The sequence below is a fragment of the Myzus persicae genome, unplaced genomic scaffold (genome assembly GCF_001856785.1).
Source record: "Myzus persicae strain clone G006 unplaced genomic scaffold, MPER_G0061.0, whole genome shotgun sequence".
NCBI classification, from domain to species: domain Eukaryota; kingdom Metazoa; phylum Arthropoda; class Insecta; order Hemiptera; family Aphididae; genus Myzus; species Myzus persicae.
The window spans coordinates 769,993-796,814 of record NW_019100470.1 but is presented as its reverse complement, the minus strand read 5'-3'; the positions used below and the strand labels follow the sequence as shown (position 1 = coordinate 796,814).

The window sequence follows — 26,822 nt, the reverse complement described above, 5'->3', positions numbered from 1 at the left end:
TTTCGTGATAGTAAGTTCTGTGGTAATAGCAATATCATAGAACAAGGAATTATTGTTTATTATTTATTAATTACCTGATATCATTGATTATTTATCAATTATTATTTATTATTTATTTCTCATACCATGAGCAATATTTACAGATACGTAAAAATTCGTATTTTTATATATCTGCGGCAATATCGACTGTTTGTCATCTATGTTTTCGGAAAATCTGATTTTTCGGAAACACGATGTGGTCACACTGTGTTTATCACTGCTTATGGTGCTGCAATGTACAACAGCATCAGCAGCTGTAACGACGGTTGAACTCGCAATTGAAGATACTAGTATTGTAGTTCTGTGCTTGTACAAAGCTTAATAATAATATTATCGTCTATTATTATTATGGTAGGTACCTTTAATCGGAGTTGTACTCAACTTTACTGATATAGACTCTTTACTCTTTTGTAAACCGCCATATTCATCAGTAGGCTTTTATCTATGATATTCATTATTCGCGGATAAGACGTGTTGTGATTTCTGAGTGCACCACTGCTGCGTTCGTGTCCCTTTGAATCTAAAAAATTTGAGGTCTTGCGGTTCAGTGTAACTTCCCGGCCTTATATTCTTGTCTATCGAACGTTGGTGGTGGATGAATCCGATAAACGCAAGTTTTGCGCGCGTCTTTTTCGGTAGTATATCGTTATTTCTTATTTATATTAACTTATAAGTATTAATATATAATACATTCGGGTCTCGTGATTTTCGTTGTTTCGTCTATCGCAGCTACATATATTTTGTAATTTTGTATCACCAAATATTAAATAATCGACCTGATACGTCTCCGTGAACAACTTATATTTCAGCGTTTGATTTGACCCAGTCGCGTTGTAATATTAAATTTAATCAATCGCGTTTTACACATCAGGAAGACCCCTGTATGTTTTAATTAGTTTCTATCAAATATACGTAGTGCCTGTGGCCCATGCCCATTTAATGCATTAGCGTTGTTCATTATGTTAGAAGATATCAAAAACATAATGAATTCTAAGAGGATCAACAACGATTCGAAGGCATCGTGTGCATTTGTTCAGGATACAAAAACGGGAGAGTTATATGATGTGAAGACTGACAGTGAAGTAAGTATTGTACATTTGTACCTATAGGTTACTATTCTGTTTTAAATTTGTAACTGTGATTTATTTGTTTTAACAGTTTCTCTTTGGGCGCTTGCTGAAATCCTCAATAGTAATTGAACAATTATACATTTCTCGTTCTCACTCTACCATTAGATATGAAAATGATCAATATCTCCTTAAGGACAATGTAAGTAAATATAAGTACCTACAGTTTTGTATTATCTTACTGGTATATAATACTGTTAGGAAAAGGGTGTATACCTCAACAAGTTGTAAGAGTATGTCTTACGTGAATTGTAACAAACTGGAACCTAAATTTTTGTTTAATGCCGAGTTAAGACCATGGTTAGTAAGATATAAAAAAACACTGACCGGTTTCAACTCAACAATTTACATTTACAAATAAAGAGAATACAACTATATATTATTTGGGCCTTATAGTTTATTATATATTTGATTTTATGATATCAACTTATAAATTAATAATTATTGATTTAAAACATCTTAAACTTTTCATGTATATAGGGTCATTGTATTACATTTCAAGCTTTTTAACCAAAAAAAAACAATTTTGACTTACGTTTATATGACCTTTTTCCCTTAGGTTTTTTAAATACATTATCATATTATAATAAATCATAATCATTATAAAAAATATAAGATATTATCTCACTGTCACCGTGGTCCGTGTTCAAAATTGTTTTGTTATTCTACATATTAAATAATATTGTTTGGTAAAAAAATGTTACTAGTCATGATCATAGACAAGTATAATATATTGATAATTATTAACCACATTTAAATCAAACCTGTGGTGTAGTAGTTTAAAATTTTGAACTATTTGATATATTGTGGTAAATAATCAGTTTCAAAAATATCTTCTTTCATATTCTCATTTAAAAACTCTAAGCATTTGTCTTACTAGATGTGCAAATGTAAAACTGGTGACATTTTTTCCTTGATTGATGTTTGTTGTTTTTTTATTTAAAAAGCTTCTAATATACAACTAAGGCAATTCAACAATTAAAATATTATATAGTATCTACAAAATAATGAATTAACAGTATATTAGCTATATAATAAGGCCAGCCTCTAATACAAAAGTAATAACAATTGAGGATATTGGGTGCAATATATCTATATCTAGAAGCAAAGTCTGCTGGTATAAATGTGTGACGGCATGGTCTGAATGATGAACAATCCAAGAAGAAGAAAAACTAGAAATTAGTATTTTTTGCATATGAATGTTTGCTATAGATTACTTGGGCAGATGAGGTAAGATTCAACTTTGTACCTTATAACTTTTTAGTACATTATCTAAAAACAACTGTTATTAATACATCAAGGTGATCTATATGTAAAATAAAACCTGATCAAAAAAATAGCAAAGCAAAGCTGGGTTATTCAACTTATAATAATATATAATTGTACTCTGTTAATTTGTGTACTTATGTAAATTGTTGACACTAGTTTATTTTACCGACCATGGCAGGGCATCTAAGCACAGCATTTTAAAATTTTGTTGTGATTTTTTCTCATTAAGCTACTACTAAGCTATAAATAGTATACTAGTATACAATATGTTCAAGATTTTTCACATATTCTTTCTAAAAACATTTATTATACAATAGTATCAATCACGAGTTTCCATTATTCCAACATTAATTGTGTAGTTTGATGTAATATGGCAGAGATGGCAAACTTATGACACTCTTAGGCTCTTTTAGTAACACACTCAACTTGATTTTTTATCATTCAAACCATGAATATAAGAATTTTTTTGTTAAAAAAAAGGCCATTCAATTATTTGACATGCAGGCAAAATAAAATTGAACAAACATTTTTATTTGACACGCGGGTACTGAAAGGTTTGCCATCTCTGTGGTATCTCATATGGTACACTCAATAATAAATATTTGTCAATCAACCCAAATAATACTTACAATTCTTATTTTTACATATTTGATTTTAAAATGTTTTCTTTTTCAGAATTCATGCACTGGTACATACTTGAATTACAAAAAAATTAAAGAAGAAGTTCCATTAACAAATGGAGATCTTATCGCCTATACAGATAAGTGTAAGACCTGGGATTTTGTTTACAAGTTCTGCTTAATATCAAATCCTAAAAAGAAATGCAGGTAAATTTATACTGAGATATCAATTTTGACCAAAATTTAAAATAAATCATCAATTTATTTTTTCCTAAATATTTAAAACAACCACTAATACTTTCAACTATTGAGTTTCTGTATATCCTGTATTTTATTTAAGATTCTGAACACGGTAGTAATAATGTGTTTTTTATTTTTGTCACCACTTTTTGGTTCTTAAATATGAAGGACGATGGTGGTTTCTGGTAGTATATTGGATAGAGCTGATACTTAAAGGAGTCAATATTTATTTAAGATAAACTAGAAAACAATTTATGGAAAAACAGGACAATTTACCACCAATTTTCTAAAAATTCATCTATCCTATTTTGTTGTATCTAATTTAAAAACAAAAAACTGTAGATACTTGAAATCATCACATCTCACCCCATGTAGTTACACCACTGATTTGTCTAATTAACAAATACTTTATAAAATTCATTAACTTAGCTTAGTTATAATAGTAATTTAAATAAAAGTAAATTTTAGTTTGTTAACATAAATTTGTTTATTGTTTTTTAAATGTATTTATGTCATATCTTGTAACATAACCAGCTTTATATTTATAACAGTAAATCAATTATAATTTCCTCTAAAGAATTCTGTTTCAAGATTGTATTTTATAAATAAATAGAAAAAGCTGGATGGATGACGGTATTATAAACCCTCAAGTTGCGCAGTTGTCTCATATCTGCAGAATATTTGTTTATTTTATGATAAATTGGCACATCAAAAATTTATTCTGAGTTGAGTTTCGATACAATTTTATTGAACTTGAAATTTCTTCTAACTTTTTTAGTGAATACTGATCAATATTCCCTATACTTGTGAAACTAATTTAAAAGTTTTTTTAAAAAAACTTGAGCTTTCTATCCAAAAAAGTTGTTTTCTGAAAGACACATTGCTAAACAAATAATAGCTTCTGAAACTATTAAACTCATACCTTCGGGTTCAGAATCTTTAACTTTGATAATTGTTTTAAAATATTTAAAGTGTTCATACATTTTCTGATAATTTAATGAATATATCTTTATGATTTTACTTTTAGATTAGAAGAAGAAAATTCTGCTGCCATGAGTAATGGCAAATTTAAAACCGTGGTAGAGCAACTTCAAAATCAAGTAAATGAAGTAAGTACTATTGATTTAAATAATATGCATTTCTGTACTCTCTTTTAAGTAAAACATTAATTGTAACCATGTTATACCTTAAAGTTAATACTGACTAAAGTATTAGGTTATGAATTAATAATATTCATTGGCTCGTTACACTTCTAATGTTCACCATTTTGAATTGTATCCCATTGAAATTTAATAGTTTAATTGATGACAGCTTTTATGCAGTATATATAAATTTGCATCCTATGCCTTATTGGCCTACAGTTTTTTTTTTGTAACATGCACTTGTGTATTATTTGAACTATAGCAAAAGTGATGTATTTGATTGTAATTATTAATGTACTTGTATTTTTTTGATTGTAGTTGAAAAATGATAAAGCAAATATTCTCAATGATGTCAACGCTCAAAGAGATGAATTTAAAAAATTGATTGATTATGCAACAGAAACGAATATCAAAATTAATAAAGAAATGATAAAAGTATGTAAAAAATTATAGTATACACTTAAGAGAACGTCATTATTGTGTGTTGTCATCTTACTAACGCATGACATCAAAATGTACATTTACCTGTTTCAATTTTGTGAGGTTAGCTTAAATATTAAGAGTGAACTAACCTTTTATCAGGTAAGAGAATTCTGTCTTCTGTTGTTGGGTTTTTGTCAGTAATCTTTACAAATCATAATAGTTTGAAGCTATGATAACTAATCAATTACTACGTGAACATTCATGCCATTACCTTAATCGCTCTTCAGTTGTAAATGAACATTTATATCCACTCATTTGGTATTTATTGTGATAGTAATATAGAAATTGAAAGCATGACATTATATGAAAGTTTTTTATTAATTTATGAAATATAAGAAAAAAATCAAGCTATTTCTAGATCTAAAATGGCAACATTTATAAACAATATTATATTACGGTCTTATCAATAAAAATAAAGGTCTGAATATACTATGTACTACAAATTAATGCAGTACTGTTAGGACCCAGTGATACTTAGATAGACATCAAACTGTCATTCTCAAACTTCAAAAGAAAGAAAAATGGAAATGCTTATTTTTTGAATAATATTAAATTAAAAATTAATTTTTCTTTATTTAATAGTTACCTATAATATTAACTATTAGTTGGGTAATTTGGTTAAAATTATTTTAAGTGATACATTTATAAACTAGTTAAAATAATTACCAAATAAAAATTGTGAATTTTTTATACATATTACATAATTTAAAGTTTTATTTGTTGTTTTTTTCCCCGATTTTGACTATATATTATATGCCATATTTTTACACCTTTAAGTGCATCTTTATTAGTTCTAAGTATGTAAAATATTAATATAAAAAAGTTCATAATTTACTTAAAAATTTAAATATCATAAAAAAATCGACGAGAAAACCGGTCAATTCACTTAAATATTTAAGCTAATAACACAAAATTGAAACGGCTGTCGGTACATTTTGGTATATTGTGAGTCAGTAAGACGAAGACAATACATGCGATTACAATATCCTCTTAATGAATGTAAATTGGTAAATACTGAATAAATTAAAAATTTCAGCTTCGAGAACACAATGAAACCCTAAAAAAAGAAGTGGATACATGTCAAACAGCTGTAAAAACGCTTGAAAGTAATATTGTAAAATTGTTTTTTAAGCACTTAAAATGTTTCTATAAATTTTACCTGTTGTAGCAGATATGACGAGTGATAAAGTCGCTAAGGACCAAAAACCTGCGGAGGAGTTAACAAGCAAAATTAATAAACTCTTAGAAAATGATTTTCAATGTGCTATTTGTAATGAAGTGATCATTCGGGTACAAGCTATTTGTTGATTTACTATTGTTATTATTATTAATTTTTTTTAAATTTTTTTTTAAAGCCAAGTTTAGCTAATTGCAATCATATTTTTTGCGAAAGCTGTCTCAGAACATGGTTGTCTAGAAGCATTTATTGTCCCACCTGTCGGAGTCAGGTGGTTACTACAACTTACTGTCTTCCCTTGGATAATTATATCACAAACTTATGTGATCTTTTGGGTGGAACAATAAGAGAACAACGTGTTGCTCTACAAACTGAAAGTAAGGCATTTTTGTGAATTATATCTATATTATTTTAACAACAATTAGGTTAACCTTTTCACTGCTATACTATTTATGCTCTGCAACCTGTATACCATTCATAAAATAAAATATTATTTTAAATTTCAATTTAGAGATCTATAGTCTGTCACTCGAGAAAAAGTCTCTATGTTTCGTCGAAATACTGTAATTGTTCTTGTGCATCCCCCACACCTCACATTGCCTTGTCCTCCCCACAACCCAATAACACAAGCCAGCCTCTAGTGATGTGTGACGGCACATTAGTTAGTATAATACACATGCCTGCTTTCATCTGTAGATTGCACGTAGAGGGTATTCAATGGTTTGGCAGCGGTGTTGAGCTCAGTCTACATGCGCAAAATGGTATCTTTCTCGTAGAACAGACTATATACGGTCTAATTTTTTAAGTTTAAAATAATGCGAGCTACAGTTTTCTAAAATTGTATAGTTTCCCGCAAATGATAATATTATAAGATACAAGAATGTAATATGCCTGGAGCAGTGAAAGGATTAAATTTATGTTAAGTTCTGTAATCATGTATTATTCAATGTAATATTTTATTTGATAGGAAATGGGCATCCACCTCAAGTGGCTAAAAGAGGTAGAAGAAAAGGGGGGGCAAATCAATCAAACCGCAGTAGAAGAGAAGTACCTCCATATGAACTAATTGATAGCGACCCAACCAGAAATAACCCTAGATTTTCTAACGGGCTGCACGGCGTTATCGAAATTGTAGATCTTACAAATAGTACTCGATAATGTTAGTTATTTCACATAATATTTTGAGCATACTGAAATGATTATTTTATATCTGATCGCTCATTTGCAACTTGAAAATACTAAATTCATAAGTTAATGAAATCTTAATGTATTCGTTTTTATTACAATGAGGCACCAATGTTCAAAATTTTTTTTTTATACTTAAGTTTAATTTAATATTAAATATAGACTTAAGAATCCATTAGAAACATATTCTTTTATATTAATAAAAAATGTTTAATAAAAGTATTCTATTATAAATATTAATTCTGTAATTCTGATATTTGTGTTAATAAACTTTTTTTTTATATTTACTATTTATTTGTGATTGACTATTTCTGCATTACAATAACATTTATTAGTTAATAAGGTATGAATTTAATCTATTACAACAATTTTCAGTTTGTATTCTTATACAACATTTTGATCTGTCTCCAGAATATGGAGTTATTAGTTTTCATTTAGGCAACAAAATAAATCTTTCTTGGTTCCACACTTTAATTATCTTTTTGAGGTTTTGGAATTGGATTACATTCTGTTTAATGTTTTTAGTTTATTTACAAGTTTTATTTTCCAATATTAAAAAAATGTAAAATAGGTTGTACCTACTTTTTATTTGATATCCAGAGCTCCATTAAAAATTATTGAGATAATATTATATTATTTACTATTGTATTATTATTTTAAACACTTGTCATTTATATTGTAATTTAAATATTTAGTGATGCATATTATGTTTTTTTTTTTACTGTATCTTTAGTGTATAAAACACATTGTTAATCAACACACTTCCGGTTGCCATGCTGAAACACACATACATTTAAATCATAAAAATTAAATAATTTTGATATTTTTGAGTTTAATGAAAATAAACTGTTTTTTTTGAATGAATACATATGTTACAGCTGCATTAAAAATATCCTTGGTCTTGCATTATTATACATACAAATATACAATATCATTATCTGCAGAGATCTGAGAATCTATAGTAAGGGTCTTTCGAGTAAAGATATTGTGAGTATTCAAATGTTGTACTTTAAATTAAAATTCTTTTGTTATTGCAACCTCCTGAATATTAACTATTTTTTTTTTATTGAGTTTTTTTTTGTCCGTTATTACTGAAGTAACTATCGATAACTACTCAACCCTTTGTTGATTTGGAATAAAATTTATTTAAATTAATTCCAGCAGGCTGTTAATTATAAATTTTTGATAAAGAATAATAATTTTTCGTTGTGTTATGAAAAAAAATAGGTACATTATTTATTTATACTTAGTTAAATCAAAAATCATTAATGTTTTGAGGTTTTATCTCAATTCTGAGTAAAAATGTGTTATATTTACTGATCGAGTTCATAATTTAAAAAAAAAAATAAACAACTTGTCCATACTAATAACTTATACAATATGTTACTACTGAGACTTGTTGGTATTCAAATACCTTTGAAGATTATGTACCTATTTACTTATTTTCTCTATTATTTAAGATGTCCTGGTTGATTTAACCTATATAAGTCAAGCAAGCTAATGCAAAAAATGTTTGGCTCTATCTTATTTTTCTAGCTCTTTGTTCATCAATCGATCATTTTACTGACTGGCCCAAAAACTTAACTCAAAATATATCATAGATATTAACATCTAAATTTAGAGATCATTTTTCTAGAAGTCCTTAATTTATAATGTGACTGAAAATTTAATTTGATCAAATCAGATAAAAAGAAAAGTAGTCGAATAAACAGATATAATATACAATTAGGTAACAAACAAAAATCATACTCTTAATACTACAACACTATTGCAAATATTTACCTATAGTTTATGCCACCAGCTTTAAACTTTTTATCTTAAATATTAAACTCATATACAATTTTTTCACATTTACCAGATTTATTAACAACAATTACAATACGTTATACATACACATGGCGTGTACAGTGCAAAATGTATTATTCTAATTCTAAGTGTGTGAATATTTTTCATCGAGTGACGATGAAAAGGCACATACCTCAAACCATTTTCAATACCTATTGAGGTGTGTGCTTGAAGTTGATCTCCTGCTTTTGGCTTTTAAATATAATCATATTATACTTAAAATCAACAGCTGACAAATATTATATTTTTCTAAGTGTCAAAAGTAATATAGTCATTTTTTTTTTTAATAGTCATTTGGTGATAATTATTTAATTGGATTAAAGTTCTATTTCGTCTCACTAATATTTTTTTATTATTCAAACATTATAGAGGCAATAACAGTGTCGCGAGTTATTAATTTCTTGGACCCGCTTTTATTATGTTCTGTTCAAAGTTTATCAGATGTTTCTGAGTAGTATTTGAAATTGACTGGCTAACATGGCAATTTGGCATACTTTTAAAGTTTTTTTTATCGATATATCCATTAAAACATAATCAAAACGTAGCAGCCCATCATGGCACCATTCATCAGTATAATGCCACTTGGAACATATTGCTTGACAGGGTATGAGATAGTCACCAAAATCATTTTCTTTTGCTAAATTGATGAAGATATTTTATGAAATGCAGTATTTCTATTTTAACTAGAAGTAATTGTGTTTAGTTGAAGTTTTTTCCCGTTTAATTTTTTAAGAGTCTTCAACCCGAACCTTGTCCAAAACATTATTCTTAAACAGTTAATTTGCATATTAGATTACTTCCCAATACGTATATTCATCATGTATATGCTTTCAATACAAGAAGTAAGCCAAGTTGGAAGTTTAGTTTTAACAATTTTTCAGAAATATGAATAATTGTATACTTATTTGATTGACATCTTGTTAGCGGAATATTTACAAAAAAAAATCAAAACACAGTTGAAATTTATGAACTCGAGTAAACAACACACAAATAGGAAAACAAACAGCTAAACACAATTAAGTATAAACGTGATTTGCCTAACCGAATCATGAATCAATGTCTACAACAGTAATACAATGTTATTTCCTTGAACTAAAATGTACCAAAACATTTTTATTGCAGTTTTATTGCTAGGTGTAAGAACTAACGTCACGGTTATAAATATACATTTTTCTTTTTTTTTTTATAAAGAGTAACAATGTTCACAATGATGAAAATCAATAATAATATAATAGGACTAGATTAAAAACTTAGATTGTAATAAAAGTTCAAAATTAATAACGAATACCAATAAATTAATACAATGATAATATTTTAGGTTGACTGTCATTAGTCCACATATTATTAGTAACGTTCTGGTTTCTGTTCACTCTGACTAAGGCCATTCTTAATGCCAGGTATACTATGTCTTTGCGTAATACTACTTTTTTTCTTTAGTTCGCACAGCAAATGCTTGTTGTGGTCTTCAACAAAATCTAGCTTTTCGCATATTCTGGCATTTTCTTGCTGCAGTTTGACCATCTTGTCCAAGACCATTTTCATTTCAACTGAAGTGTCGACAATGTTTTTTTTCTGTAACTCTTTAGTGAGCTCAGCCACAGTAGTTTTGAACTTCCGTTTAGAAACGTGCAAATCATCTTGAGTGAGTTCCAATGTGGTTTTCAAGTCTGCTATCATTTGCATTTTATGCGCCAAATGACTGGCTAGTTCTTTTTTGTCACAGTCATAAAGCTCTTTTTCTTTTGCTATGCTATCCTCTTGTGCTCTGAAAGCAATCTTGAGATCATTGTTTTTTTGTTTTAATATATCACAGTTGCTTTTTAATCTGTCTAAAGCTGTTTGTAAATTTAGACATTCCGACTGCAGCGATGCATTCCGCGAACTCAAACTTTCTGTAAACACAAGCAATTCGTTGGTTTTGATTTCACAACTTTTCATATAAGTTTTAAGGTCAATATTTTCATTTTCCAAAGAATTAACAGTACAAGTGCATTTGGTTAGTTTATAGTTCAGCTCTTCTATAACACTTTTTAATTTGTTCACCTCTTGAAGTTGTTGCTCAGAACATTCCTTTAAATCCAAATACAATTTACTGTTCAGTATAATCTTTTCTAAATTACTCTCTTCGTTAAATGATTCATTTTGTTTGGTCAACAATTCCAATCTATTCTGCAATTCTTGTATTTCGTGCAATAATTTACTTTCTGTTTCATGTGAACACTTTGACTCATGTTCATACTTGGTCTTCCAGAATTCTAAGTCTTTTGAAATCTTTGACTTCTCATCTTTGAGCAAGTCAATTATAGTCTTGTATTCCTTGATCTCTCTATTTTTTGTTTCTATTACGCCCGTACAACTGGCCACATCTTTGGAGTTGGCTTTCAACCGTGCGATCTGCTTATCCCTTTCCTTCAGATTGTCCATCAGTTTTTTTTTTTCGGTGCTCAGGTCTAGTATTTCCTTTTCCTTGAGTACGTAGCGCATGAAAGCAGCTTCCTTCTCGTGCTTGGCTGTGTCGTACATCTTCTTTGAAGACTGTAACTGCGATCGCAGATCGCTGACATCTGTCAGATACTTGTGCTCGTTGATGGCCAGCTGTCGCTGATAGTAGTCAAGCTCATCCCGTTGCTGTCGGACAACATCGCCAAGTACTTTTAGCTGGTCTTCACTGACTACTTCCACTTGATCTTTGTTGATAGTTTTATGCTGGTCTTCACCGAGTACTTCCAGTTGGTATTTGTCGATTGTTTTCAATTGATCTTCAATGGTCGTTTTCAGTTGACATTTTTCAAGTACTTTCAATTGATCCGCGCTTGGCGAGCAATTCTCGTTCTCTTCCTCGTCATCGTCCACCACCTGGTTGCTGTCGACGCGATCGCTGTTCTCGGCCGTCTGTGAATCGTTCGCAATGTCCGGGACTTCCATGTTCGATCAACGGACAACGGCTACCGACGACTACAGCGTGACGTGTCAACGTAGCGCGCCATCAATGTTTCATCGTGAAACAAACTTTCCGAGTTTCCGAGTCCCCGAAGATATGTCACCGTCTGTTCACAGTTGTTGTATCGCCAGACTGGCAGACTGCAGTCGTGTAGTTACTTCAATATTTGTTGTTTTAATCACGGTTCCCGAGCGCGCGAGCTCCGGTACCGATAACGCATCAACGCGACAGAGATAACGTCCGAGGATGCCGAGTGGTTATCTCGGCGGAAGTCCACGACCGCAGTAGCTGCATAGAATACACTCGCGCAGCGTCCGTGTCCGATTATTTTGTAGTGGTCACACTAGCAACGAGAGACAGATTACGGCTGAGCAGCCTGCTGACCAATATTCAGAACGCACCCGAACACTGGCCCGGGACACGCCTACTGCTAGATAAATTTTATAGCACCAAACAGTCCTCCCGGAGCGGAAGCGTAACTGCGCAAAAGCCACGTACTCGTCGGGCGCGCAACTACCGTCGCCGCGCCACCGGTCACCGGCCGCCGCTAAACCGCTTAACCGCTTGTTGTTCGTTCGCAGACAGCCGATCGGCGATTTCCGAGTTTCGTTCACTGATCAGTCGGCTGTCGTCACCACCACTCAGCCGCTCGTCCCTGCTCCGCCTGTCGTTTGCCACGGTCGCCTATCTATTTTCAAACGAACCGCTGTTCGTTTTCTCGAGTCTCGTCGGTCCCATTGACCTGTGGATTCTCCTTTTTCTCCTCATCGACACGACCACAGGTGTGAGTACCAGGTAGTCTTTGTCTTGACGACACCCCCCCCCCCTCCGCCGATACCGACACGACCTCGGCCGAGTTGCGTTTTTCCACCGATCTGAGACGCGGGTTTCTTTTGCACGCACGTTTCTCAATACGCTTTTCATTCGATTTTTCACTGCTCTCTCTTTCGTTTCAGCAGCAGCAGCAGGTAGCAACGTGACACGGTCGTTGACTGCCCCGAAACATTGAGACGGCGACGTTACGCGGATAAGATCAACGACAGGAGCCCACGAGACGAATACACGTCCGCCATGTCTTCTTCCCTATGCTTGTATTACATGAGAGGATCATGCCGATTCGGCAACCGCTGCTGGAATTCGCACGATCTGGGATCCGTCCGCTCCAACAGCCCGTACATAGTTCAAGGTAATTGATCCTCCGCGCGCTTGTGCTATTCCGGTTCCACAAAGATAACAACGACAACAACAACAACACAAAGTGTGAAATACCTGTTGTACGCGATCCTCTACATTGTTCGCGGTAAAATGTCCGTCGATGACGATAGTTATTATAATTTTCGCTCCCTTTCTGTCATAGCTGTCTGCATGACATCGATCATATGAATGTGGCAATTTTTTTTTTCGACCATAAGTTAATAGATTTTGAAAATTTTACCACCGTTTATGTAATACGATGGTGTTTTATACGACAATCGATTAAGATTAGCTAATATCCTAAAATTGAACCTGGAAATGTATAGAAAAATTATCATTTTGGCCCGTTCAATTTAAATTTGTTTTTTCTGCCATCCTAAATTCATACCCTGTAGCCTTACAATCCATCACTCATGCTCCATGGAATGTAATCAACTGTTCCATATACAATTAATATAATGCCAAGTCAATAATCAATTGACCCAAAAAATTAACTTCGGATTTCACTCATTAAAATCTGAAAAAAATGGTGAAAATAGCAAATAAATAAATCAACAATTCAATGTAAATACATAAAAATAAAAAATTAATTTTTTTAAAACAGGTGTTAGGTCTGGTAGGTACAGTGGTAAGTCATGAAAAAAAAAATTGTAGGTATATTTCTCCGTATGTTCTTTGTAAACTTTGTATTGTGCCAAAACTATATTTTGTCTATAGCTTACATATTTTTCTGAACATGCACTATGCCCATACTGCAACTTGTATATCTACAGATAACAATGGGAACTTGTCAAAAGATAAGTTATTTTTAGGAAACTAGATAAATATTTGAATCTTTTTGTATGATACCGATATATTATGGTATTACGGTCAGTTAACTATTGTAGTATATTTTTATCCCACCTAACCTAACCTAGGGTTATATGTGTATTGTATGCATATAATAGTTGCCTGCCATGTTAGATAATGGAATACAATAAAAATAATTACTTTCTAATTCCTAGATCATTATATTCTTGATGGGTATATAATTATTATAATTTGATTGACTATACTGGCATATCGCACATCAATTGTTTTTTTTTAATAATAATATTTTGTTATATTTATTTGTATATTAGATACGTCAGATGATGAAGGCAGCTTTGTTGTTGCCATAGGAAGAGAAACTACTCCAGTGACAGCTTCACCAAGTAGTAGTGCTTCTAGACCCAGTCAAAAAAATCAAGTTCCTCCCAATTCAGCAAATAAGTATGTTTTTTTTTCCTTCCCTTAGTTGTCCTTATTTATTAATTATTTTAAATTTAGGTCATCGGAATCTAAAGTAACTGCATCTCAAGATAAATGGAGCTTAAAAAGTAATCATATTATTTTTTTTCTTTTACTGAAATTGTATTAAATAATTTAAAAAAAAATTGATTTCAGATAATAATACTGGGGAGGCACGAGATGGTTCACCCGATAGTGTACTTGTAGAAACTGTAAAAAAATTAAATGAAGCTGAAAATTTGGTAGTATCACTTCGTCAACAGCTGCGTGTTAAGAATGAAGAAGACAATTTCTCTTGGATTGAACATCAAATGGAACAATGCCTTGAAACTGATTTACAATGTAATATATGTTACGAAATGTTCATCAAGGTAATATTACTAATTAAAATTGACAAAATACACTATAATGACTGGCCCAATTAGTATATAACATATCAACAAAATGCCGCCCGATAGGTCCCCAAACTACTAATCAATACTTAACTACAATTTATATCAAGCTAATTATTTCCGCTTTTGTTAATATAATATTCGTTTGTACATTAATTAACCTTGTTCTAAAGAAGAAAGTATTAAAATGTATATAATATTAGTACAAGTTTCCCAATAAAATAATCATCCAAATATCAAACACATTTCTACTAAATAAACTTACCTACTTAAAATATAAACATTAATAGATTATATAATATCATTTAATAGGTACCTACAGACCAATTTCTATATGGTGTTGAATAACCTATACATCTTAAATTATGATACTTAAGTCTTGGCAGCTAGCCAATTTGGACCAGGAAAGTAGCCCAAAGCTACCATAAAATCTAGGGTTGAGTAAATGCTTACTCCTGCCCCTCCCTCTTCCAAAAAAACGAATCCCCTAGATTATTATAATGTCACCTACATTGATTGACTACATCCCACCATAGACGCCAATATAATCATTTATTACTCATTATTTTAATTTAGATTTGACACACTAGTGCCGCATAATGGCAGGATGTTAATAAATCCTTATTTCCCACCTCTCCTCACAATGTACCACTAGTGAATTAAATCAAAGTTAAAATAACGAGTGATAAATTAATAATTATTGCACTAATGTTGACTATCAATAGTGTTATTTAATCTGTGGGCTTACCTAATGTGTAAAATAGCGAATGTACATTCTGAAGAATTAATTTTATTCTGTTCTCTTTTGTACTATAGTGAATTAATCTATTATCAAATTGTAAATTTAAAAGTAAGAGTATTGTCCTAAACCCCAATTAGGCTACTTACAGTTAAAAAATATACAAATCCTATGTGTAACCCAGAATAATATTCTTTCCTTTAAACTTGATAATAGGTTGATTTAATCTATTATTAAAAATAACAGTATGGTGGATTATTCTTGAATTATATTTGGCTATGTTATGCATTATTTAGACTAAGATTAATCATGTGTGGGTAAGACGTCCTTTAAAAAACCCTGATTCTTTATTATTCACAGATGTAATTGAATAGTTTTTTTTTTTCGCAGCCAACTGTGCTAAATTGCTCTCATACATTTTGTCATGAATGCATAGAGTCATGGACCCGAAGAGTTAATCACTGCCCAACATGTCGAGTTTATGTTAAAAATAAATCATACTGTCTAACTTTAGATACCTATTTGGACAAAATGGCTGACTGTTTACCAGATGAAGTAAAAACAAGGAGGGAAACTCTAAAAGTTGAACGCAACAATAACAGAGGTAATACATCTTGTAATAAACAAAATATAGTAATAAGTAATATTTGTTATACTATAACATAATATTAATAAATATAGTAGAAGTGGTTAGCAGAAGTCGAAGAAATAATGCAAGGAGAAGAAGCCATAGAAATCATTCCATGCGTCAAACATTGGGTGTGTTATGGGGTGAACGTGATAGAGAAGGTGCGGAATGGAATATTGCTCTGGAAGAAGCACTATTTGATCCAGTACGTTTGGGCGATGTACTTGGTAGAAATAGAGATGATAGGGACGAGTGGGATGATGAATTGTCTGATACTACCCTAGACAGGTACTACAATTCATTATTTTATTAATTCATAAGATTACACCTAGCTATGCTCAACCTATGAATGCATTGAATAAGTAATTCTCTTGGTGTATCTTGTCATGTACAAATTAATAAGATTCATTGACAAATCATATATTAATTTACTAGAATGAATTTTAATATTATTATTATAAATTTGGTAGTTAAGACTAACAGACACTACTCATTTGAATAGTAAATATATATATATTATATTGAAATGTGCACAAATTGAGTAAAATTTGTACTTTTTATGATACTGTACCACAAATTGCACATTTTATGTTAGATTATACCTAAAATCAATGCATGAATTATGTTTGTTTAAAACATAAATCCTTTGTTAATGGTAGTAACTAAGGATTTCATTCAATACTTGTTCCTTTTTTCATGTATTGACTAGGGACTGGATTTTAATGTCTTAAAAAGATCAAAAATTAATGTAGAAAATAATAAAAGTTGATAGTCGATGTTATTTAATAAATATTATGATTTTCAAGTCTCATCTTATTGCCAGGTAAGTTATGATAGTATAAAAAATGATTTGATCAGATGTTAAAAAAAAAACGATTTTTAATGCTTATAACTAGATCAAGTTTCTTTCTATCCCACATTTCTTGAAAAATTTAAATACACTCAAACATTTTAGCATTTGAATCACATTTTTAGTTTGGAAAAATTGTCCTGTTCAGTATTGTGGAATAAATACGCAAATGCATTAACATCCAAGCCCCGGTACTGACATTATTTACTAACGTATTTTAACGTAGTAGTTGTATTTGTATAACTTTGTGTACTGGAATAATATTTGGTTAATTTTATTTGTTGTCAAAAATATGAATTATTTGAACTTTTTTGAGGGTTTTTTTCTTTTAGAGAGAAACATTTTATCATGTTTATACATTTGTATTTTTTACTTAACAAACATTATTTTACTTTGAAATTGATAAGCTAACAAATTTCAGAGCAAACAATATTGACACAAAATTATCTTCTCTACAATGTATGTAGTCTGTAGTGAAAATAATTTAATTTCAGAGTGGTTTTTAATGTTTCCTGCGTTAAGTATAACGCAAAACCCCACCTCAAGTGCATTCTATTTGAAATTGTTTTTTTATTCTGTGGAATAAAATCTAAGTAAAATTAACAGATGGTGGAGTATTACTTCATTGTTTTTTTTCCATAGTGATACTATAATAGTAGTTATTGTTTTCATAATAACACCATTAAATCCATAAAGAGGACACAATTCCCACATTTATTAATCCGTCTTACAAATGTACAACATAGCAAAAGCTGTTTTGCACGGGACAACTATACTCTCTGTGTTTTTACAATAGAATTACCGAAATTCCAAAATGCATAGGGAAGAAACTTATTTGTGTCGTAAGTGTTTTTTACTATTCAGATAACATAAATACAATAAAAATTATCAGATTGATAACAATTATTGGTTAGTGCCATCAAATAAATAAAATGCTATGACACAGATAAAGTTCTTCCATATGCTTTGTCAAATTTTGGAATTCTACTATAAATACAGAGGGAGGGAGCATAGTTGTTCCGTGCAAAACAGTTTTTGCTATGTTTTACATTTGTAAGACAGACAACATATGGGAGTGTAGCATTCTCTTAACGATAAACCTAACAAATAATATTACATTTTAATTAAATACTCAATTAAATTAAATGATTCTAACAAACAAAATAGTTAATAAAAATAATCATTCCTTTAATATCTAATGTGCAAACTATGTTTTTTTGTTTAGTTAAATATAATATGATCAAAATTGCATTTCTATACTGATAATATAATTTAAAATACATTTAAAACAAATAAGCAATAAACACTTATTAAAGCTGTTACATTTTTGTATTTTCTTAACACACCAATGAGTAATTTAAAATTAAATATCTAAATAAATCTAAAGCACAGGGTCTGGCAGGGAGATTTGACAATTTTCAAGCACCAATAAATCATTTAAAATTTTAGTTTTTCTAAAAATTATGCTATTACATAAAAACTAACTTAAGAGACCATAACAACACTACTGTACTCCCATGGTTATGACTGGTTTAGTTAATGCAAAAAGACTTATTATATGTTTTATAAATTTGTTTAGTAAGAAGTTTAATTAATTAATTAACCTATTTATCCATGAAGCATATTCTCAATATTTTAATTTTTAAGCAAGTTGTAAGTTTGTAATATATTTCAATTAAAATAATGTAAAGAAAAAATATGTTATTTCCTAACAGTTTAATAATATGCCAATTCACTATGATATTAAAGCTAACTACACAAAATTAAACTTACTATGTGTCTATGTTTGCATATATAAGATTGAGACAACATGCGTGTATGCATGTTGTTGGGTTTGCATCTTATGTTTTTAAATATTATTGTCGATCAAATCGTTTTTTTTTTTTAAACAAATTATGGGTTTGAACATGACTAAATAGATACGTATGGCCATATTTGTACTGTTACGCACATTTCTTTGCAGACCCAGTCTACTGTATTCATAATAGCAATACAAAATTATATTTTAAACACTCATTTAATTTAAAATTATTATTTTCGATTCTATTACTTTTTTTTGAGTTTATGACTCAATTACCTTAGTGTTAGGTTGTGTATTATAGTGTTATATTCATATATTATACTGACACCAAAATTATTACAACAAATTAAAGAACGAAAACTAGGTTGAAGTGGTGTGCTAGTTTGAATGAGATACAGATGTGATCATACCTATCTATTTTATCACGAGTTTGAACATGTTTGTACACGCTGTGAGGGGTTATGGTGGATTGATCATGACTAAGGGTCAGATTTTTATGATTTTACATATTTGTTTCTAGTCTATGCAGTTAAATGGGAGTGAGTAATCTTTACGAATCATTAACACAGAATTCACAGGAAAAACATTTATTTTGCTTAAAAACATATTTTAGGGGTTAGAGAATGTTTGAGAATATTTTTGTAATATCCGGCATATAATGAACATATTTCCCGTGTATCAGCACATTGATAAATACAATGTTCACTAAATGATTTATTTCTGGATTTTAATAAAACTTAATCTCCAGGTATTCCTTATTGATTACGATAGCACATCGGTTATTTCGTTAGCTGTCATGACTAATCATCGAACAATATATAGTTATTAAATGTCATTGTAAAATTAATTTAATTAAATGTATTTAAAACCAAATTAATAAAAAATAAATTTAAACTGATTTTTTTAGTCCTAGAGTCATTACCGTACAATTTTTCTTAGAGATAAATTCAAACAATAAAAAAAAGTAATTCATTTAAAAGAAAAAAGAAATAATAAAATATTAATATCACCTCTTGAGTTTCTTGTCTAAGCTACTGGATTTGAATAATGTTAAAAGTGTTTCTTTGCTAATCTTAAACTGTGAGATTCAATATTTTTTGAAGAAAAACTATTAGGATAATAAAAGTCTGGGGAATTTAAAAAAGGTAAAATTAGTAACTTGCTGTTAATCTTCAAATTGCATGTTTTAAATTTCAACAATTTAGTTCATTAAAAATCCAACTGTATATTTAAGTAAAAATACATTCTTTTAACCCAGCGATTCTCAACCTTTTTGAGTTCGCAACCCCCTATAATGTCACCAAGATGTCCAACGACCCTTTTATAATGTAAGCATTAAAAAATTGAACCAACTGTTATTATTGTATTTATTTGTGTATATATATTTCACAAAAAAAGGTATATTATGTACACTTCAATGAACGTTTTTATCGACTACCGGACTATCCAAAAATATATATATGTATATTATAACACTTACAATTAATCATAAGATTCTAAGTGAAACAATTTTTTTCCCACATGGATTGACGACCCTAAAATAATTGTTGGCGACCCCCCGGTTGAGAACCGCTGTTCTAACCCTATATATTTTAAATAAAATATTAAGCTATCATTTTCACTAAACCCTTATACCAAGAAATTTAAAAGGTTTAAAAGTTGTTTGATGGTAGTGGCTAGTAGATTATTTATATTGTTTAAAAAAAACTGAAATATGTTGTTTTTTCCATTACATTTTATTTAATATCTTTATTCGTGTGTTTTTTTTTCCGGTCTTCAGTTATGAGTTCTTTTGCTCTTATTGTGACAATATGGGCCACTCAGCTTCCAACTGCCCCATATCCATAATGGAGGAGACTGGTGAAATATGGTAGAGCTAACCGCTTTTTTCTACTATCCCGTTATTTGCTTGCAATGAAGGCACATTTTCCTAATGCGCTTTTTTCTGGGACTATATTTATATATCATTTTTTTTACATATATATATATTATATTATAAATAAAAATATAATATTTGTAATGTAACTGTTTTAATTATTAGAAGTAGTTTATGTCATAAATCGGGGTAAACATGTTTCACTCATTTTTCCTCAACTTATATTTATTAATTGTTAAGCTAAGATGATTAATTTATGGAATTGATGTATATTTTTTTTAATTTATATTATTCAGGTCTTTATAATAATAATATAATATAAAATAAATTAAAATATTTCTTATAAACATTAGTAATACAGCTCTACTTTTTCCGTACTTTAGTTATTTGTTTGCTTACATTTAAATGTGTTTGGATTAAATTTTTTTTGTCTAGTATTTTTTTTTTTTTTTTTCATCGTTATTATTAGAAATTATGAATTAATAATACTATTATGTAAGGTAATTATATTATTGAAATTCATTTTGTAAAATTATTATATTTATTTTCTGATTATGATGCTTAATAGATTTGTACACCTATTCACAATTAAACAAAACTCGTTAATTATTACTTTTTTTTTACACATATGACACTTGTATTAACATGCACAGTTAGCTTTCAATAGTGAAATTTTCACTATTTTCAAAAGTTAAGTTGTATGTTGAACACTGCTGAGCTTATAAACTTAATAACACTTAATAAACTAATTTTATGAATTATATAAAATTTAAGATAACCTTAGTATAACATGAATAATATTCTCATATGTGAAGATTTCTGCTCGTCTTTATTGAGAAATCTTTTGGAATAATACATTTATTTGTGTCTAACACGCATGGGTGCGTGATAATCTGAAGAAACCGACAATTTTACTACAATCTATATTAATCTAAATATATATTTTTAAATAGCAATGTCTAACCAAAATGTATTTTTCACGCAGGTAATTTATTATTGTTGATTGTCATTAAATTTTTAACAATTGAAATAATTAATATCGTAATTTGACAATTTGAGATACCTAATTAGGATAGCCTACTACGTAGATTGTGGAGAATCAAAGTTCTGCTTAACAATATTAATTCATAATGTTTGTATTTGTGTGTTCATATTTTTAAATATTATATTGATATTTAACTATAACAAAGAAAATTAGTTTTTCAATTTAAAATCAATGATGATTACTCATTAATTGATTGAACATTACAATAATCATATAGAATCAAATGTTGTATAATAATAATAACAATTGATTTTCTAAATTTCAATTTTTATAAATGTTTCAGATATTTTGTAATACAATAACTGACTTGGAGATCGAATATCAATTGAGTTGATGTGTATGATTATGGTATACAATACAAATAACTAAATTAAAATCAAATGCTTACTGAGGTAACACTACCAGTTACGTGCCTAGACTTACTTAGTTAATAATAATTGTTCAATTTTTTCCTGTTTTTTTATGCATTTGGTTATTTTTGTGTAATTGTAACTTAATTAATAATATTTTTTTTTTTGTTAATTATCTGTTCTTTATCTGTTGCATTGCTAGCAGAATTATTTTGTCTCATTTTTTGATGCGATTTGAACATAAGAGTAAGTTTTGATTTTATCGGGAAAATGATTTTTTCCTCAGTTTTGATTTTCAACATGATGTTTAATTTTTAAGACCAACTACTATTATTGTTCTCCTCCTTATTATTTTTGGGGACAAATATTATTGATTTATTATTTTTTTTTTTATTAATTAAGCTTGTTTATCTAATTATTACTATTATATACTTTTTTTTCCTGCGGGATGGTAATTACTTACAATAATCAAGTTTCAAAACTTATGATTGTTTTTTTTATTTTTGTTTGTTTTTCTAGAGACACACAATGGAATTGTCTAATGAAAACCAATTTTAGAACTATTTTATTGTAAAAAAATTTTTGCGTAAACATAATACAGCCAATAATACACAGAAATGGTGTGATGTGTAATAAAGATTGTACTTGATTTTAATACAAAATGTCTCATAAAATAATATTTGCATATGTATCAGAGTTGGCCTAAGAACCGCTCAACACGGTAGGTATCTTATTTATTCAGCTCATTACTCTATTTTTTGCTGTTCGTTCGAATACTGTTATGATCAGTTGATTATAACCTAAATGTTTTAACACATTGACAGCAGTATAATATTAAAAAGCAACAGGTATTTATCATTTGAAACAGCTAAACTTGTACAAAATATGGGTTGATTATTTTTCATCATAAGTGCCTGTCTTTGACCAATGGACTCAATAGCATTGCAAATCTCACAAAATCATTGTCCGATATATTTGTTGTATTGTATATGTTCAATCTTAAATTGTACATTGAATACATTTTTAAAATCAAAGTAATTTGCAAATGTTCGTGGGTTTCGTCAAAATTTGAAATATAAATTCTTAAAAAAAAGTCTATTTTTTTGAAATTCTATTACATAAATTTATAAGGAACTTTGAATTATATTTTTAGTTTTTTTGACCAACTTAAAAATTATTTATCGCCTGTAATTTAAAAAAAAAATCAAAAACCTCTCACTCTCCTAAAAAAAATTTAAAAATATTTTGAAGAGAAAAAGAACTAATAAACATTTGGTGAACATTTAAGTATCTACAGTTCTTAGTTTTTGAGGCAATCAAATAAAAACTGGTTTTGGGTAAAAATTACTGTTTTTATTTTTGACCCCCCCAAAGTGCCAACTAAATTCACTTTCCTACCAGAAAAAATGCTGAGGTGAAATATTGAAAAACTTTTTATGCCCCAAAAAGTGATGATAGACAAAAAAAACATCATTCTATGATCAGTAAAAATTATTTTTTAACATTAAATGTTATACATATTAAATCTATCGATATCACACAGTGTAAAAGTATACTATAAATACTCGTTTTGAGCTTCGGAATATGAATACAGAACTAAGAATATAAATGATAAGTTAAAAGCACATTAATGAAAAGCTTCCTCTGCCTACCCACTAAGCAGAACTATTGCAATTGACTGTAAATGATTAATGGCAAATGTAAATAATACCACAATAGTGTGCATATATTTAAAACAATAATTTGTCAGATTTTAAAAATAGTCCGGGGCGTTTTGATATTCAAAAAATTAACCTTCGACGTCGTCTTAATTGATTTGACAAGAAAAACCATTATTTAACCCTAGGATTTCTTCATATCGGTTGTGACTTTTTGGAGAAAGTTGCAGTTAAAGAGATTGCCTTGAAAATACCAACTACACTAGTCTCGCTGATCCGGCCGTTGCTAATGAGCCCAATTTATATTTTGTACTTTAGTATTTCCATATATTATATACATACACATGTATTTATAGCATAATTACCTCAACGAAATAGGAATTATTCAGGAAGTACTATAAGTAAGTTGAAAAAAAATCATTCTGTTTATCCGGATGGAGTCTGGTCCCATCTAGTCCAGATCAATAAGACTACTGTACTGTGAATAAATTACCATGCCAAAAATTGTTAAGAGAAAGCCACATGGGCATTTGTTGTTTCCGCCTTACAAATGTACATGGCAAATTTTAAGTTTACAATAATATATTTTACTCAGCAAAGTGTTTCTTTATTTCTTTAAAAGCATGCACAGCATTGTTAAATGACCAAAATTTTAGCATAACGGAAAACATTTGCTAACACATTAAAATAATAATTGAGAAGTCTTGTTGTCGAAAAATATTTACCATAGCATAAGAAATACTTGAAAAAAAATGTTGTCAACATATTCTACCTTGAGGAATACTCTGGACTGAAATGTTAGTGATCTATAGAAATAAGTTATACACAAATAGGTTTTCCATCGTTTTATTTGATACAAAACAATGTAAATCATGTCTTTAACATAAAATTAAACATCCGCCCTGACGTTCTGGACAACTTTGTGACATTTCGAAAGATGGTCAGCAAACTCGGAGTAAGGGGTCTTTTTGAGTGGTACATCCTTCCACAAATCGGGTGTCAAATAAGCGTACGTCTTAGCAATAGCAGCGTATGTAGCCTTGGCTGTAATAACAAAACAAATAATTAATACAAATAATCTTTGGCTAAAATTTAAGTATAAAAGGTAATATTTTTTTTTTTATCTTTCTGTCTTACCGAAATTGCCAAGAGTACCAGTGGAACCACGGGCAGATGTGTAACAATCTTCAATTCCAGCCATTGTCAACAGCTTTTTTGGAACGGGAGCACTGACGATTCCAGTTCCTCTTGGAGCTGGAATCAAACGCACAGCGACTGATCCACACTTTCCTGTGACCTGGATGTGAAAATTAACCAAGGAAACAGATTAATAAAAGTCAAGACATTCTTGAACTAAATCAAAATATTTTTAAGTGATCATACTTTGCAGGGTACTGTGTGTGGCTTTCCAATTTTGTTTCCCCAATATCCCCGTCGTACAGGAACTACTGACAATTTAGCCAAAATGATAGCACCTCGAATGGCTGTTGCTACTTCTTTTGAGCATTTAACACCCAATCCAATGTGTCCGTTGGTATCACCAATAGCTACAACATAATCGCATTATGAATGTTATTTTGACACAGATTTTTATTGTTCTAAATGAATATTTAACATTTATAAGATGCCTGGATATTTTCTCTAAATGTAAGTTAATCAACTAACTTAGATTAACATAACTTAATGATTAAATGAACAGACAGTAAAAATAAACGTATAAAACAGTAAGAATAAAATATTTAGCTGAATAAAAAACAATGTTCAATAGGTTGAAGAAAAGGTTTATAATAAGGTATCAATTTATTTCACTTTGTCATAGTTGAATAACCACAACACTTTAACAGTTATCGACAAACACTATCGTCATTAATATAAATCATACATACCAACAAAGGCCTTAAACCTGGTACGTTGACCAGCACGTGTCTGTTTCTGGACGGGCATGATTTTCAAAACTTCATCATTAAGAGCAGAACCAATGAAGAAGTCAATGATTTCGAATTCCTAACAAACACATACAATTAATAAACGTTATAGCCCACAAGCCAGGCGCTCCTCTACGCTACCAAGAACGTAAGGGTCTGTCGAAAGAGAGAAGCCGGAGACAACGACCGAGCTTACCTTGATCGGCAACGAGAACAAGTAGATCTCTTCCAACGAAGCGATTTTGCCATCCTTTACCAGACGGCCAAGCTTGGTGACTGGCACCCATTCCTTTTCTGCTTCCTTGCCTCTGCCACGGCCACGACCGCGTCCACGTCCTCTGCCTCGGGACCCTCCCCTGCCAAATCCGCCGCGGAAGTTACCGCGAGTCTCTGCCATATTTAACTGCAATCAAACACCAATGCGGTCTTAAATGATATTCGTATTCGCCACACGTCACGCCACACACGCCGTCACGGCGCAAACACGCTCATCGGGTGACGACATTTTTGAAAGACCGGACGGCACGCCGAATATCAAGCGATTATATGGCAGGTGAATACAAGAGTACAAAACTTACCTTTGTTGAAACGCCGTGTGAAAAAACAAAAATCCAGTGAACTGGGAATGAAACGGGGAAACGTGCCGAAACCGAAGTGTGAATCCCGTCCCAAGATAAAAAGACGGAGCACTCGGAAAGAAGGTACGGATGTGTGGCGGATTTTTGGTTATGTTGTCATGCACAGTGCGCACAGGGCGAATGGTGCATTTAACATATTTGTGGTCACGTTACCTACACTGGTTATTTCCCCCTCTTATCAAAGCACGGATTGCCTGCTGCGTTTGAAATACTTTGAAATTTGAATGTAATATAGAGGAATAACAATTACTCATAGACCTTATACTCCATTAGAATTTAAAATACGAACAAAACAATACAGTTGTAGTAAAATTATTCACAGCGGTGTATACTGTAAATGTTTTTTGCCCAATTACATAACAATGTTTTATAATCACTTGCCCAAAAGC

The 26,822-nt window shown here is 30.2% G+C and overlaps 4 protein-coding genes across 8 annotated transcripts; 2 read left to right on the top strand and 2 right to left on the bottom strand.

Annotated features, from left to right (window-relative positions):
• Nucleotides 1–280: 280 nt before the first annotated feature.
• On the top strand, nucleotides 281–7,888 carry LOC111043003 (E3 ubiquitin-protein ligase RNF8-like). Of its 3 annotated transcripts, XM_022327791.1 has the most exons (10): nucleotides 281–390; nucleotides 1,006–1,121; nucleotides 1,198–1,308; nucleotides 3,111–3,262; nucleotides 4,323–4,404; nucleotides 4,756–4,872; nucleotides 5,957–6,026; nucleotides 6,089–6,210; nucleotides 6,276–6,474; nucleotides 7,065–7,888. In XM_022327791.1, the coding sequence occupies exons 2-10, from the start codon at nucleotides 1,023–1,025 to the stop codon at nucleotides 7,253–7,255; spliced, it is 1,143 nt and encodes a 380-aa protein (XP_022183483.1). In that variant the 5' UTR covers nucleotides 281–390; nucleotides 1,006–1,022; the 3' UTR covers nucleotides 7,256–7,888. The 3 variants fall into 3 exon arrangements, with proteins under 3 accessions (XP_022183483.1, XP_022183465.1, XP_022183475.1); XM_022327773.1 differs by having other exon boundaries at nucleotides 288–1,121; XM_022327783.1 differs by having other exon boundaries at nucleotides 290–1,121; nucleotides 6,092–6,210.
• A 1,483-nt stretch (nucleotides 7,889–9,371) lies between these two features.
• LOC111042974 (coiled-coil domain-containing protein 186-like) lies at nucleotides 9,372–12,257 on the bottom strand. The gene has a single exon (XM_022327741.1). It carries the CDS (start codon nucleotides 12,050–12,052, stop codon nucleotides 10,472–10,474), a length of 1,581 nt encoding a protein of 526 aa, XP_022183433.1. The 5' UTR covers nucleotides 12,053–12,257; the 3' UTR covers nucleotides 9,372–10,471.
• Nucleotides 12,258–13,108: 851 nt separating this feature from the next.
• Nucleotides 13,109–22,697, top strand: LOC111042985 (E3 ubiquitin-protein ligase rnf8-A). Of its 3 annotated transcripts, none has more exons than XM_022327762.1 (7): nucleotides 13,109–13,254; nucleotides 14,384–14,513; nucleotides 14,571–14,620; nucleotides 14,688–14,902; nucleotides 16,053–16,266; nucleotides 16,344–16,578; nucleotides 22,146–22,697. In XM_022327762.1, the coding sequence occupies exons 1-7, from the start codon at nucleotides 13,140–13,142 to the stop codon at nucleotides 22,162–22,164; spliced, it is 978 nt and encodes a 325-aa protein (XP_022183454.1). In that variant the 5' UTR covers nucleotides 13,109–13,139; the 3' UTR covers nucleotides 22,165–22,697. The 3 variants fall into 3 exon arrangements, with proteins under 3 accessions (XP_022183454.1, XP_022183446.1, XP_022183441.1); XM_022327754.1 differs by lacking the exon at nucleotides 22,146–22,697 and adding an exon at nucleotides 20,722–21,426 and having other exon boundaries at nucleotides 16,347–16,578; XM_022327749.1 differs by lacking the exon at nucleotides 22,146–22,697 and adding an exon at nucleotides 20,722–21,426.
• A 2,003-nt stretch (nucleotides 22,698–24,700) lies between these two features.
• On the bottom strand, nucleotides 24,701–26,510 carry LOC111043050 (40S ribosomal protein S2). Its single transcript, XM_022327836.1, has 6 exons — nucleotides 26,374–26,510; nucleotides 25,992–26,198; nucleotides 25,757–25,874; nucleotides 25,254–25,417; nucleotides 25,008–25,167; nucleotides 24,701–24,914 (listed from the first exon to the last, which is right to left on the bottom strand). Exons 2-6 carry the CDS (start codon nucleotides 26,190–26,192, stop codon nucleotides 24,760–24,762), a joined length of 798 nt encoding a protein of 265 aa, XP_022183528.1. The 5' UTR covers nucleotides 26,193–26,198; nucleotides 26,374–26,510; the 3' UTR covers nucleotides 24,701–24,759.
• Nucleotides 26,511–26,822: the final 312 nt, after the last annotated feature.